Genomic DNA, 15,009 nt, shown 5'->3' on the forward strand with positions numbered 1-15,009 from the left:
TTTCAAGCATTGTATAGTCTTCATTCCTCAAAACAATGATTGACTAACGAGTTTCTAGAGAAAGCTGTTTCTTTCTTTTTTCTTTTTTTTTTTTTTTTTTTTTTTTTTTGCCATTTTTGACCTAATAATGACCTTAAGACATGTCAGTCTATTGCATACTGTGGCAACTCAAAAACAAACACAAAGACAATGTTAAGCTTCATTTAACGAACCAAATAGCTTTCAACTGTGTTTGATATAATGGCAAGTGATTTTCTAGTACCAAATTAGCAATTTAGCATGATTACTCAAGGATAAGTTGTTGGGTGATGGCTGCTGGAAATGGGGCCTGTCTAGATTTGATAAAAAATGACTTTTTTCAAATAGTGATGGTGCTGTTTTTACATTAGTAATGTCCTAACTATACTTTGTGATCAGTTGAATGCCACTTTGGTGAATTAAAGTACCAATTTCCTTCCGAAACAGCAAAATCTGTACATTACGGCTGCCAGTGTGTGTGTGTGTGTGTGTGTGTGTGTGTGTGTGTGTGTGTGTATATATATATATATATATATATATATATATATATATATATGTATGTATGTATATATAATTGTCAAGTAACAAGAACAGTTTCAATAATATCTCAAGTTTGACCACTAGATGGCAATGAGCAGCCGCACTTCACTGAACAGCTGCTGAAGGCTTGGCCAGCGTAAAGCCTGTCTAAAAATACTTATTTTCTTCGTGCAATTCTAGTATAATAATGTAAAAACGTTTTAAATTACACAGAAAGCTATAGTTTAATCTTTGTTTATTCACACACTAATTTATTCAGCAGCGTTTGTTTTTAATCTCAATGACATGTCATATTTTCAGGCATCATGTTCGGCGTGTCCCGCTGAAGCGCTCATTGTCAGATGTGTGTGCACGCTGGTGTATGTTAGCAGTTGAGCTCGAGCTCTTCACACTGTTTCGTTAACAGTGAAAGACACTTTATTATCATTTTTGTTTGGATATTTGTATTACTGTGCTGAAGAAGATCCGGTGACGGTTACACACAAACTCAATCATGATCACTTCAGCCGGTGAGTGAATGTGAATGAATGAGGGATTTAGCTGAGTCACAGCTAACGGCTAACACAGAGTGTTAAGTGCTTTTATTCAAAGTCAACTTTTGTTTCCGGAGTTAGTGTCATTTCTCATGGCATTGACGATTCACTGTAGGTTTGATGGTTTGTTTAGGTCACTAAAGAAAGAAAACAACCAATCAGACTACAGACAGAAAGGTTGATCTCTCATACGTATATAGACACTTTTAAAAAGCCTCGAAAGAGTTTGTGATGAGCAAATCTGTCATGTCACTGTCGGTCAACATAAGCAATATAGCCAGCCAGATATATAGATGACTATATAAATAGATACTCTGTTAATCCAGTGTAAATGGTAGAGTTTGGTCTGGTATTGCTTGAACAGTATGTTCTGATGGTGTGTTTGTGTTGTTTTTTTAGCTGGGATCATTTCCCTCCTGGATGAAGATGAGCCTCAGCTCAAGGTACAGCACTTCACCTCTGCTTTGAATGACATGAATATCTACTATTATATTGATAGGTTATTAACCTCCTTCGCTTTCTTTTAAAGGAGTTTGCTCTACACAAAATAAACTCAATCGTTAATGACTTTTGGGCTGAGATTTCAGAGTCGGTAGATAAAATGTAAGTAACATGCTTGCTTGTGAAAATTTCATTGAATGTTTTAGGCTCTTATGATGCTAATGACTTTGAAAGTCTGTTCATCTAATATTGTGCTTCTCTGTCAGTGAGGTGCTGTATGAGGATGAAACATTTCGTAGCAGAGAGTTTGCTGCACTGGTGGCCTCTAAAGTGTTTTACCACCTCGGAGCATTTGAGGAGTCTTTGAACTACGCACTTGGTGCTGGAGATCTATTCAATGTCAGCGATGATTCGGAATATGTGGAGACAATTATTGGTTAGTGGTAGTTTGCCTCTGAATTGATCACATTTGAATATATCTAGGTCTTTACAATATGACAGTATATACAGTGTTTCAACTGGGAGAGATTTTGCTATACAATTTGTACCGTAGTATATTTGCGGGACAATTCAAAAAAAAAATCTGACACCAAGCAGAATCCTACAGCCTGCTCTGTAGATGGACGCTCCCAGTGTAGACCAATTTGCTGACTGTAATGGGAGCTATTTAGTAGAGGTATATCGTTTCACCAATTAATCGTGCCAATAGTTGCTTTTTGAAACTGTCGTTATCTGCAAAAATCTGTACCGATATTTTTTTCATTTCAAAATAAGATTTTTAGGCTTGTTTATATCTAAAAGTCCCGCATTATGCACCAAATCTGAATTTTTCTGGTTATTTTGGAGATTTTGGTTGAACAATATCTGTTCAGTAGAGACATCTGAGATTTTATTCATTTAGAACTGTGTCTGTGCCTGTCATAGTACGGAAAGAGTAAGACATTTTTTTGACATTCTAAAAATTGACTGATTAATCAGTGATCAGCCTTTCCCACAAACTTACACTGTGTGCACAATTATTAGGCAAGTGAGTATTCTGATCTTATCATTATTTCCATGCACATTTTCCAACTCCAAACCATATAAACTTGAATGCTCATTGGATTCAATCATTTTCATGTGGTATGTATTTGTGTAATGAGGGAGGGTGTGGCGAAAGTGACTAACATCTTATATCAAGGTGTGCATAATTATTAGGCAGCTTCATTACCTAAGGTAAAATGGGCCAAAAAACTGACACTGAAAAGTCAAATATTGTAAAATGCCTTTCAGACGGATGCAACACTCTTGAAATAGCTAAACTATTGAGGCGTGACCAACGGACAATCAAACGTTTTGTTGCGAATAGTCAACTGGGGCGCAAAAAAATGCATGGAGAAGAAAAGGCGCAAATTAACTGCAAAAGACTTGAGAAGAATTAAATGTGAAGCTACCAGGAACCCATTATCCTCCAGTGCTACCATATTCCAGAACTGCAACCTACCTGGAGTGTCCAGAAGTACAAGGTGCCAAGTGCTCAGAGACATGGTTGAAACACAAGTAGGCTGAAATACAACCACAACTGAATATATTCACAAGTTGACGTGTCAAGATTGGGCAAAGAAATACCTGAAGACAGATTTTTCAAAGGTTTTATGGACAGATGAAATGAGAGTGACTCTTGATGGACCAGATGGATGGGCCAGTGGCTGGATCACAAATGGACATGGGGCACCAATTAGAGTCAGGTGCCAGCAAGGTAGTGGAGGGGTACTGGTATGGGCTGCTATCATTAAGGATGAGGTAGTTGGACCTTTTCGAGTTGAAGATGGACTGAAACTCAACTCTCAAACCTACTGCCAGTTTCTGGAAAGTACTTTTTTCAAGCAGTGGTACAGGAAGAAGTTTATAGCATTCAAGAAGGCTATGATCTTTATGCAGGACAATGCTCCATCACATGCATCCAAGTACTCCACTGCTTGGCTAGCCAGCAAGGGCCTCAAAGATGCCCAAATAATGACTTGGCCCCCTTCCTCACCTGACTTAAATCCTACTGAGAACTTGTGGGCCCTTCTCAAATGTGAGATTTACAGTGAGGGAAGACAATACACTTCTTTGAACAGCATTTGGGAGGCTGTTGTTGCTGCTTCAGTGAAAGTTGATTGTGAACAGATCAAGAAACTGACAGACTCCATGGATGGAAGGCTCATGGCAGTTCTTGAAAAGAAGGGTGGCTATATTTGTCACTGAATATTTTTGAAAGGCCAAAAATGTTATTTAAATGTCATTTTGTGTTACTTATTTGTTGCACTTACTCTAAAAATTGAGTATAAACAATTGAGTTGGGAGAAATTATTTTTGTAATTTAGTTGCTTAATTGTGCATACTAATAGTTGCCTAATAATTGTGCACACTTATATATTCTCCTGAGAAAGATAAAACTCACTTTTTGTTTGTTAAACATTCAGGTTTGAGGTTCAATAACATTTTGGATTGACTGAGAGCATTATGTTTGTTCAACAATAAAATTAATCCTGAGGAATACAATTTGCCTAATAATTAGGCACGCAGTGTAGTTATCGGTATTGACCTCTACAATTTAGTTTTGACACTTCAAAGTCCAGTAACAACTAAATAAGGATGTTGTTAAAGTGATCTTTAATGAATGCAGTGATTTCAGACTTTCCACCCCTAAACCTATCCATTTGTGAAATTCAAATGTCCACTTTACATATTGTCCATTTGCCACTCAGCCAAGTGCATTGATCATTATACGAAGCTTCGTGTTGAGAACGCTGAGCTGCCGGAAGACGAGGAGAAGAAGAGCATTGATCCACGTCTGGAGGGAATCGTCAACAAGATGTTCCAGCGCTGCTTGGGAGATCACAAGTACAAACAAGCCATCGGTATCGCACTGGAGACCAGACGCCTGGACATCTTTAAGAGAACCATCCTGGAATCAGTATGTTGCTATTACTATATACATTATTATCAGTAATGTCTTTATTGGAGTCAGCATGAAACACAGCTCACAACCTATTTTACGGAATAGTTCACCAAGACTTTTAATTTTTTCATAATTTGCTCACCCTCACATTGTTCCAAACCTGTATGACTTTCTGTCTTACGAACAACACAAAGGGAACATTTTTAATAACATCCTGGTCTGTCTTTTCAATTCAGTGTCAGTTAGAATACTTGTGATATTTTTGGGTGCTTAGTGATTTATCCTTTTCTTATAATATTTTGAGATTTTCAAGTGAAATATTATATTCAGTGAGTAAAAAAATGTAGAATGGGATCAGTATTTCCTGTGTTTTATATTATTTTGTAGAGGGGGGTGAAAATGACAGTTTTGGAGCAAATCTACAGGACAAAAAAATAGATAAACTTAGAAAGGTGGCAGCATCATGATTTCATTTTACGTCTATTAATAAACTCAGTTGACTTCAGCACCCCTTGTTGCACTAATGCCAATGTTGTGAGTCCAGTAATGGGAAAGAACAATTTTTTTGTGTTATTTTTCCAAAGTTGGAGTGCCTATAACTCCAGAAGTATTAAAGATATCTTAAAATCCATTTAGATTTTAGTTCTGAACAGAATTTCCTTTTTGTGTCTTATATGGTCTATATGGTAAAATCCCAGAGATATGGGGCTGGCTCTCAATGTGGCTCCATCCATAAATTGTTACATTTTACCCATTTTCACTGGTCAAAAACCAGATTTATTGTCTAGAAAACAAAGGTGTAAAGGATAAATTATGTTGAAACTAGAAATGTACCTTTTATTAATCACATAAAAACAAAGTCTCCAAGAACATAGACTATTAATGTTGAGATGCCAAAATCCAAAAATACACTTATGATAAAGCAACACAAGTGGCTCATTAGTTTGAGTAATAGTTTTTGAATTACAGAGAAGTACATCTGTTCATTTTTGGAATGCATCATCAGGGGTCCAAGCACCAAAGATCAGAAACAATACTATATTTGTACAGATAATTTTTCTTTATTTGTATAATACAATTTTTCTGCCCTGAAAGTGTCTTGGAGTTAAAAATGGTATAAGCATTAAAGTATAAAAAATTATTAACAAAATCCAAAATTTCATCTAGGGAAGTTTCTGAAAGATTTCAAGATTTCTTGCACAAAAATCACAATGTCATGTTTTCCATGATATTGACCCATCTACCTTTTTTTTCCCCACAGAAGAACATTAGTGGTTTGCTGGCCTACAGCCTGAAAATCTGCATGTCCCTCATGCAGAACAAGAAATTCCGTAATGAAGTTCTCCGAGTTCTCGTTAAGCTCTACGTGAACCTGGAAAAACCTGACTTCATCAACGTTTGCCAGGTGACCTGTCCAGTTTTACCTTCTGCTTTATTCTGCTGTATTTTTGGAAGGTCCTCTGTTATAGCCTTTCTTTTATTTTTGTATAGTGTCTGATTTTCCTGGACGACCCTCAAGCAGTGAGTGATATCCTGGAGAAGCTGGTGAAGGAGGATAACCTCCTGATGGCCTATCAGATCTGCTTTGACCTGTATGAGAGCGCCAGTCAGCAGTTCCTATCCTCAGTCATTCAGAACCTGAGGACTGTTGGCACGCCCATCCCTGCCGTACCCGGCTCCACAAACACCGGCACTGTGCCCACCCAGGAGAAAGACAGGTGAGAGACAAACAGCATGTTCAGACTGCCACTAAAAATCCGATTTTTTGCAAACCACATCGGGAGGTGGTTTCAAATGCGATTTAAATCTGATTTTTTCAGATGCGTCTCAGTCCAGACGCTCTGGCTGCTCAGATCGGATTTCAAATGGTCTTTTGCATCACTTTTAATGTGACTCACAATGATGACGTCAAAAATTGGTGACAGAAATACCGGAAGTATTCATAAGCCAGCCGTGACTGCAGCACGGAACATCACAATATTTACCAGTCTCCTCCATCGCTGAGTTTTTCTTTTGCGACTGAGGAGTTCTGCACCGCGACTGGACAGGGCGTTTATGTGGAGAGCGAGAGTGCACCTCCATTTTTCCCACATCTGTTTTGAAAGCATCATCACGTGGGTATGCCTACGTTGTTACCAAAGCAACCCATGCAGATAGGTTGGTTATGTCTGAATGTGCAAATCTGATCACTTGCAATTAATAGTGTGAACAGTCTGCCTGAAGAGATATGATTTGAGAAAAAATCAGACTTGCCTGCAGTCTGAACATAGCCAAAGTGCTGTTTTGGTATCATTTAAAGGAATAGTTCACCCAAAAATGAAAATGTTCTCATCATTCACTCACCCTCATGCCATCCCAGATGTGTATGACTTTCTTCTGCTGAACACAAGTGAAAACATTTAGAAGAATATCTCAGCTTTTTTTTTTTTTTCAGCTGAGATAATGTGAGAGAATGTGCTTGCTTGGCAACTATAAACATTTATTATGTGGTGGATATTTTATTTTTTAATAAATTAAATAAAGTGTATTGAACATTGAATCTCATGAAGCCTGTCAAGAACCTTTTAGAATCATATTTCACCGAGACCAAAATACACTCTTTCCACCAAAATAAAGACTCCAGATGAAGTAAATACTAGGGATGTGCACGGACAGTTGACATGCGGTTAACTGTTCGATGCGCCACTTCAAATATTAAAAAATTGCTATTTGGTTATTCTACATGTGCAATAGAGGTCTTCAACCTGACCTGAGCTCGATGAGTTCCGACAAACCGTTTGGGTCAGTTTTCCAAGTATAGGGCTCGTTAGAGGTAATACTGACACGTGCTGGACGGGCGTATTTGACTGTTGTGCTTGCTGAATCTCACTTCTTCTTTCAGCGCCTCTTGCAGGATCACTGCATTTTTAGACACAGAGTAAAGTTAAAAAGTCTTACATTTTTATAAACGCATCTCGAAAACACCTGCGTTGTTTCATTCGTTGTGCTGCTGTGTTTGGAAGAAGAGTTGCCTACTTAACATGATTGTTACACCATTAAACATGATTACAGTTTGTTTTTCACTAAGCAACATTTCAGCGCTTGAAAAATGGTAAGACAGTGTTTTTTCACTTTTGCTCTGGTGTACATATTTAGTACAATAATTAGACACGTTCAATGTAATGTGATTTTAAACCATTTAAAAATCAAAGCATCCCGAAGAGGCTATTTAACTGCAGCAGTGTAACTCTACTCACATGACAATACTTGCGTTCGCTGCCTCACGGATGTGTGAACCTGCCTGCTGAGTGCATATACTGTCGGTGACTGTTTGATCTTTTTTTTTTTTTTTTTTACTTTAATGCAAGATTTTTTCATTTGAAGATATATGCATTGTGCTATTTAGGCTCATAGCTCACTGTGCACTTTTGTTGCTGCTATTTTGAGTAGTGTTTAAGGAAATTCCATTACAATAAACATTCTTTATTCCTGCCTCCTGATGAAAAACTGATTAACCGTTCATGAAACCTCGTGGTTAACCGAATATTAAAAATGGTAACCGTTCACATCCCTAGTAAATATGACAAATACTGCATATTACTAGGCCTGTTGCATAAAACAAATTTAATCCTCAAAAAAAAAAAAAAAGAATTTTTTTTATACATATATATATGTGTGTGTGTGTGTGTGTGTGTGTGTGTGTGTATATATATATATATATATATAAGATTTAGTTCGATATCATGATACTAAACTTGATGGGATCCTACAACAATTATTCACTATTCAACTGGTTTAAAAAAAATAAGTGAAGCTGTTGTTTTTGCATAGCCCATTCATTTACAAAAAAAAAAAAAGTTGTAGAAAAAAATGTATGTTGGTTAATGTTTTTTTTTTTTACTTTGTATTGGTGCATATAAAAGTAAATGATTAATATAATTCTTCTTTGTGTTCATTTAGTGAAAACTGTTGAAAACATACTTTTATTTTTAACTAGATTTTCACTTCATGCATCAAACGTTTTGAATCTACTTGTCTAAAATAAAAAAGATTAAAAAAATTATAATTTTTAAGCACTTACAGGGCAAATACAGAATTAAGATGTATATCGAATATGTTGCTACATTCTTGTTTCAGTGATGCCATGGAGACAGAAGACAAAGCTGGAAGCTCATCTGCTGGAAAGACTGCTGATGTGGTAATTCAGCACTTTTAGGCTTTGAACACATCAAATCATGCACATCCTTTAAATGTCTATATGTATAAATGTTTTATGCTTTAAATAGAAGGACGAGCCAAAGGACCAGAACTCCAAAATGATCAAAATACTGAGTGGTGAAATGGCCATTGAGCTGCATCTTCAGTTCCTCATTCGAAACAACAACACAGACCTAATGATCCTCAAAAACACAAAGGTAAGAAAGCAGCACTCCACAACTGATTCATCACACAAATCATCTCTGATGCCAGCTGACAGGAATGTAACATGAATCCAACTGACATTAGGATGGTCAGATGTTGACATACTCTGCTTCAAAAACCAACGGTTCCATTGTGGTTATTATTTTGTTTATTCTCAACATGTTTCAGGATGCAGTGCGAAATTCAGTGTGTCACACAGCGACGGTAATAGCGAACTCCTTCATGCACATGGGAACAACAAGTGACCAGTTTCTCAGGTAAAACACACTTTCACATAGCCTACAAATTGGCATCGTGATGATCGACATTAAGAAAACCATCCCAGTTGTCGGCTTTTTGTTTTCCAGAGAGAATTTGGAATGGCTTGCAAGAGCAACTAACTGGGCCAAATTCACAGCAACAGCGAGTCTTGGCGTCATTCACAAGGTTAATATTCTCATAATGTGCCACCTCTGTAAATGTAATACATTTAATGTTGTCGCCTTTTATATTCACTATTAAACGTCTTTGCTTTCATGTCCAGGGTCATGAAAAGGAAGCACTACAGTTAATGGCCACTTACCTGCCCAAAGACACCTCGCCTGGATCAGCCTATCAGGAGGGAGGTGGGCTGTATGCGCTCGGACTGATCCATGCCAATCATGGGGGGGATATCATCGACTACATTCTGAGCCAGCTAAAGAATGCCAGTAATGATGTACGTGCACAATTATTTTCAGATAGAGTAGATACCGAAGGGGAAAGTTTGCCTTCCTTTTTTCAAATTCTCTAGATTCTTTTTCCAGATTGTTCGTCATGGTGGTGCTCTGGGTCTCGGGTTAGCGGCTTTGGGCACTGCCCGCCAAGATGTCTATGATCTGCTCAAATCAAACCTCTACCAAGACGATGCCGTAACAGGCATGTGATACTTTATTATTTTGGTTGCTTTACTTGGCACCAATATTAAATGGATGCATTTTATTAATTCATTTAGTTTTAGTGAAGCTCATGACCATGTTGTGTGGTGCACAGGAGAGGCAGCTGGTCTTGCTCTTGGACTGGTGATGTTGGGCTCAAAGTCAGCCCAGGCGATAGAGGACATGGTGGGCTATGCTCAGGAGACCCAGCATGAGAAGATCTTGCGTGGACTGGCGGTAGGCATCGCTATGGTGATGTATGGCAGGATGGAAGAGGCAGATGCTCTTATTGAGAGTCTCAGCAGAGATAAGGTGAGCACAGAACTACAGTAAAGATGACATGTTCATCATCTGGCATCTCATTCTGTTGTACAGAGCTTCACAAAATGTTCTCTATTTACTTTCTTAATACATGTTCTTGGTCTTATTGTAAACGATCCATCAGTGCAGGTTATTCCAAAGAAAAACATTTCTGTCTTCATGACTGTCTGAAATGAGCTTTTCCTATTAAGGGCAATATTTGCCCCCTGGATTTGAATTTTATGGGCTTTTTTTTTACTTTATGAGGGGATATGTTTCCAATCATACTTAAAAAATAAATAAATAAATAAAATACAGCGCAACATCCTGTTAGGTAAAATACATCAATTAAATTAATTTTATAAACATAATTTGTAAAATGTATGTTTCACTTCATTAAAATAGCTGTTTAAATATGTTAAAGGTGCAGTATGTAACAATTTTCATGTAATATTCACCTTTTTTTTTTTTTGCCAATGTGTGAACGGCTTGTAACGCAACTTAAAAAAATGAGCCCTTCCCGGACTTCCTAGGTTGCCTATTAGACTGATTTTCATGCAAAGGGAGCGGGTCGGTTTTGCTGGGAAAATCCAAAGGATATGACATTTATACGTGCTCCCGAGAGCCTTGCCTCAGACAGTAATAGCTTCTCTTCCGCTATTCAACAGCGTCAACAGACAGTCTGCAACACTAGGTAACGTAATCTTAGAGATGGAATCCAGCAAACGTCCGGCTCCCAGCACAACACCGACTCCTACACAAACTCAGAGTAAGCCAAAAAAAACCCAAAAAAAACATTTATCTACTGAATCCCGTATGGCTAAGCGGAAACGTGATCGTGGTCGAGCAAAACTAGAGTGAACATCGGCAGGGCATTTGATTCCTGGAGGGACCTTCATTCGGTTTTGGGGATCAAAACTGACCTTGAATTGCCGTTCTTCTTACTGGACAGGTAAGCTTACATAACTGCAAAGCATGTGAAATATAGTGCCATAAAGATTGATCTGTGTAATTTTAGCTAACTTGATCTTGCCTTCAACGATCTTCTCTTTATACTAAAAGTCAGGTATTAGGAGCAGTGGTGGCTCAGCGGTTAAGGTTCTGGGTTACTGATCAGAAGGTCAGGGGTTCAAGCCCCAACAACACTGTTGGGCCCTTGAGCAAGGCTCTTGACTCTATCTGCTCCAGGGGCACCGTATCATGGCTGACCCTGACCCCAGCTTAGCTGGGATATGTGAAAACAAAGATGTTTCACTGTATATATGAAAAATGTATAATGTGTGACAATAATAAAGGCTTTAAAGGTATACAGGATAAATTTAAGCAAATACGCTGGTTTCTTGATCGTAGTACAACATATGACATACAAAACATACAATAGTGCAACATAACAGTGCAACAGTAAACTGTCTGGTGTAGTTCGGTAGTATGTAGCTGTATATGCGTATCAGTATGCTATGTTAGCTGATAAGTAGTTTTAGTTTAGTCTCAAAGTTTGTAGTAAAACAATCATAACTGTGTAATTTTAATTATGCTACCTCATCTGTCAGCATGATGCCGGTGAATCACGTTCAGTCTCTTTGTACGTTACATCATTGTTTTGGGCGATGCTCGCTCGCTCACGTCCCTATGGAGTGTGTGCAGGAGCACGAGCAACAGGAAGATGGCTGCAGTTCACTTAACGGCCACAGGTGTCATTAATAACAAGGGTTTCTGAATCATACATACTGCAACTTTAACTAATGCCAATTTACTACTTGTTTAAACTAATAATTTAATTTAGCAATTTAAAAATGTTACTTTTTTATTTTTATAGTAAATAAAAGTTTTTTTGGTAATTTATTAAACAATTTCACTTTTTTTTATTCATTATTACATCAATAGAGCTATATATTTTTTGATAATGTACTAATTTATAAAAAATATTATTAAATACAAATTACATTTTTATATCAAGGGCAGAAACCTTTTTTTACTTTTGTGTTTTATTTATTTATTTATTTGCACTGGCTATTAGTGATGTTTCTAGAAAAATAATTTAAAAATGATATTTTACAATATTTCCCAAAGAACAAAATGGTAAAATCTGATCAAAACCATTGTTTCTGCAGGTATCACCTCCCCTTAATTCTGTCCTTTGTGTAATCTTAAGTGTAATATTTCATATAAGCATTTAACTAGATGTTTTTGATGTAATTTCATGCTGATTCTGTCTCTATCATGCAGAATTACATCTTTGTAATACAAGTTTCCTTAAAGCTATTTTTATAAGTGTGAATATAATATTAACTGTATGGCTTGCTAGTCGTTGGTTCTGGTTGTCCATGCAGACAGCACACTGAGGTTCTGTTCTGTCTCACTGTCTCGGCAGGACCCGATCCTGCGGCGTTCAGGAATGTACACAGTGGCCATGGCATACTGCGGCTCTGGGAACAACAAAGCAATCAGACGCCTGCTACACGTCGCTGTGAGTCTCTCACTAGCAAATATTACCAGCCAGACGTTATTAGACATGCACCACAAAAATATAAACACCTATTTACTTTTTTCATTGTTCACTGACTACATACTTTTTTGTGTTAGCGTAACTGCCCCTTTTAAAATTAAGCCTACGTTTAACTGTCATTTTATTATAAATTTGTAACCAAAGTAAACATTTTAGTTGCAGTGTAGAGTAGGATTCTTTTTTAAAGAATACTGGAATCTCATGATTTTTATGATGTTAGGTTTTGTTCATTTTATTCTTCCATACCAACTTTAACAACATATTCTTACAGTGTTTCATCTACCACTATAAGTGTGAATATTATAAAAGCAAACAAATAAATAAAATAAGACAACGACAATAAATTAACAACACATCTTTATTTTGCGGTGTTTCAGCATGAGCAGTATAGGGTCAAAATTTCCGTGTCAACTCAACCAGAGGTTTCTGGCTCAAATTCTTTCTTTGATAATTTTTTTATTTTTTTTTACTGGTAAAAGAAACAGAAATGATGATGAAAGCCAAAGCATTAAATGCCGTTGATCAATATTTACTAAGTTATTAAAGGGTTAGTTCACCCAAAAATGAAAATTCTCTCATTTACTCACCCTCATGATATCCCAGATGTGTATGACTTTCTTCAGCAGAACACATAGAAAAATATCTTAGCTCAGTAGGTCCTTAAAATGCAAGTGGATGATGATCAGACATTTGAAGCACCAAAAAGAACAGTATGCACGTGTGACGTAATCACGTTGGCATGTGAGACACTTCCAGAAGAGCAGCGCTGTTTACAACCGAGTTGGAGGAACGCTGTATAGGAGCTTGGTTGATTTTGGTTTAGATCTGTATTTGTATCTGTTTATTTCACAATGGTGCATTTGTGTGCTTAACCTGGATGACTCAACCAAGAGAAGAACGTGAGATTATATCTGTAACATGCCGACGCGAATACGTCACACGAGAGACTACGTGAACTGAATCTGAAAGCGCTCTCATGAATGTGTATATGGCTGCTGACCGGAAAAGATAGTTTATAGTTAAAAAGTACTTAAATATTGATCTTTTTCACACCAAAATCGATCGTGTCGCTTTATAAGACATTATTTTAACCGCCGGTGTCGTTACGCTTATGCTCACTGTCTGATTTTTAGAGCGTCAAAAGTCGGATCACACCATCCACTTGCATTTTAAGGACCTACTGAGCTAAGATATTTCACAAATTTTCTTCAAATGTGTTCTGCTGAAGAAAGAAAATCATACACATCTGGGATATCATGAGTGTGAGTAAATAGTGAGAATGTTCATTTTGGGTGAACTAACCCTTTCATTTTGTTTTGACATTTTTCACCTGTATGATTTTTAAGCAAAAATACAGGTAAAAAAAGAACCTTAGAAAGTTAGCAATGCCATTATTTTATTTCTACACCTACATGGGTATGGTGTGAGTCCAAAAATTGTGGGGGGGTGTGGGGGCTTTTTTTGAGAGTGCCTGTATTTTTATATCCTTTTAGATTTTGGTTCAGAATAAACTTTCCTTTTTATCTTTATTTTTATGGTTAAGTCCCACAGATATGGGGTTCTCAGTGTGGCTGGTACATGGTACAAAATGGTACTTTGATTAAAAGCAATAAATGGTACATTTGTTACCAAGAAAAGTTTGTTTTTATATATATATATATATATATATATAATTAAATTTTTTTTTTTTAAGTAATGAAAGAAATGTTAATGGAACCAGTTATTTTAAGAAGTGAAATAAAGTGGAATCTAAAAGTGAATGAGGATTATTTATTTTCTTGTGATTTCCACACCTAGTGTACTGCAGTGTGGGGTCTGCAGGGGGCGACATTTCCATGCAGTTACATTCTAGGTTGTGCAAAGAGCTTTGAGTGTTGTTCTTGGTTTTTTCTCTTTTCATTCTGATATGCTTTGAGAAAGGAATAATATGAGACCCATGGTCCTCGATAGCCTTATTTGTTGTTTTCTTGTGAAAACTACAAATACACTGGTCTGATCTCTCTCCCTCCTCTTATCAGGTGAGTGACGTGAATGATGATGTTCGGAGGGCCGCAGTTGAGTCCATTGGATTCATCATGTTCAGGTATAGTCCCCCCTCATCCTCACTTGTGTCTTTCTCACCTATGCTCCCTGTTGCCTCGTCCTGTGCTTCATTTTAAACAGACTTAGGGACGGCTGCACTTTGAGTCCTTGCCAGCAAACTTGATTAATCAGAGCTGAGCGTATACACAGACAAGATTCTGGCCATTCCTCTGGCACACTCAACAAATATGTTTAGAGTGTCTCCTCAAGTGCTTGTTGCCGGCAGTTGATTTTGCCCCCCATTCAAACCTTTAAAAGAAACACGGAGATGGATCTCTTCCTCTATTGTGCCATGCACCATGTGCTTAATAGTCCCTGATAGTGTCCCTGTATTCTGGCGTCCTAATTTGCCCTTGACACGTTTCA

General features: G+C 37.3%; 1 protein-coding gene across 1 annotated transcript in view; it reads left to right on the forward strand.

The window, feature by feature from the left end:
- Positions 1-884: 884 nt before the first annotated feature.
- Positions 885-15,009, forward strand: part of LOC127438677 (26S proteasome non-ATPase regulatory subunit 1) — a 64,204-nt gene continuing 50,079 nt past the window's right edge. Inside the window, exons 1-16 of the mRNA XM_051694422.1 lie at positions 885-1,067; positions 1,491-1,534; positions 1,621-1,694; positions 1,799-1,968; positions 4,265-4,473; positions 5,720-5,863; positions 5,950-6,176; positions 8,575-8,635; positions 8,724-8,852; positions 9,028-9,116; positions 9,207-9,285; positions 9,383-9,556; positions 9,645-9,756; positions 9,871-10,067; positions 12,427-12,522; positions 14,580-14,644. Coding sequence (XP_051550382.1) covers positions 1,052-1,067; positions 1,491-1,534; positions 1,621-1,694; positions 1,799-1,968; positions 4,265-4,473; positions 5,720-5,863; positions 5,950-6,176; positions 8,575-8,635; positions 8,724-8,852; positions 9,028-9,116; positions 9,207-9,285; positions 9,383-9,556; positions 9,645-9,756; positions 9,871-10,067; positions 12,427-12,522; positions 14,580-14,644 — 1,886 coding nt within the window. The 5' untranslated portion in view covers positions 885-1,051. The remainder of the gene's footprint in view (positions 1,068-1,490; positions 1,535-1,620; positions 1,695-1,798; positions 1,969-4,264; positions 4,474-5,719; positions 5,864-5,949; positions 6,177-8,574; positions 8,636-8,723; positions 8,853-9,027; positions 9,117-9,206; positions 9,286-9,382; positions 9,557-9,644; positions 9,757-9,870; positions 10,068-12,426; positions 12,523-14,579; positions 14,645-15,009) is intronic.

This window comes from Myxocyprinus asiaticus, chromosome 50 (assembly GCF_019703515.2).
Source record: "Myxocyprinus asiaticus isolate MX2 ecotype Aquarium Trade chromosome 50, UBuf_Myxa_2, whole genome shotgun sequence".
Classification (NCBI taxonomy): domain Eukaryota; kingdom Metazoa; phylum Chordata; class Actinopteri; order Cypriniformes; family Catostomidae; genus Myxocyprinus; species Myxocyprinus asiaticus.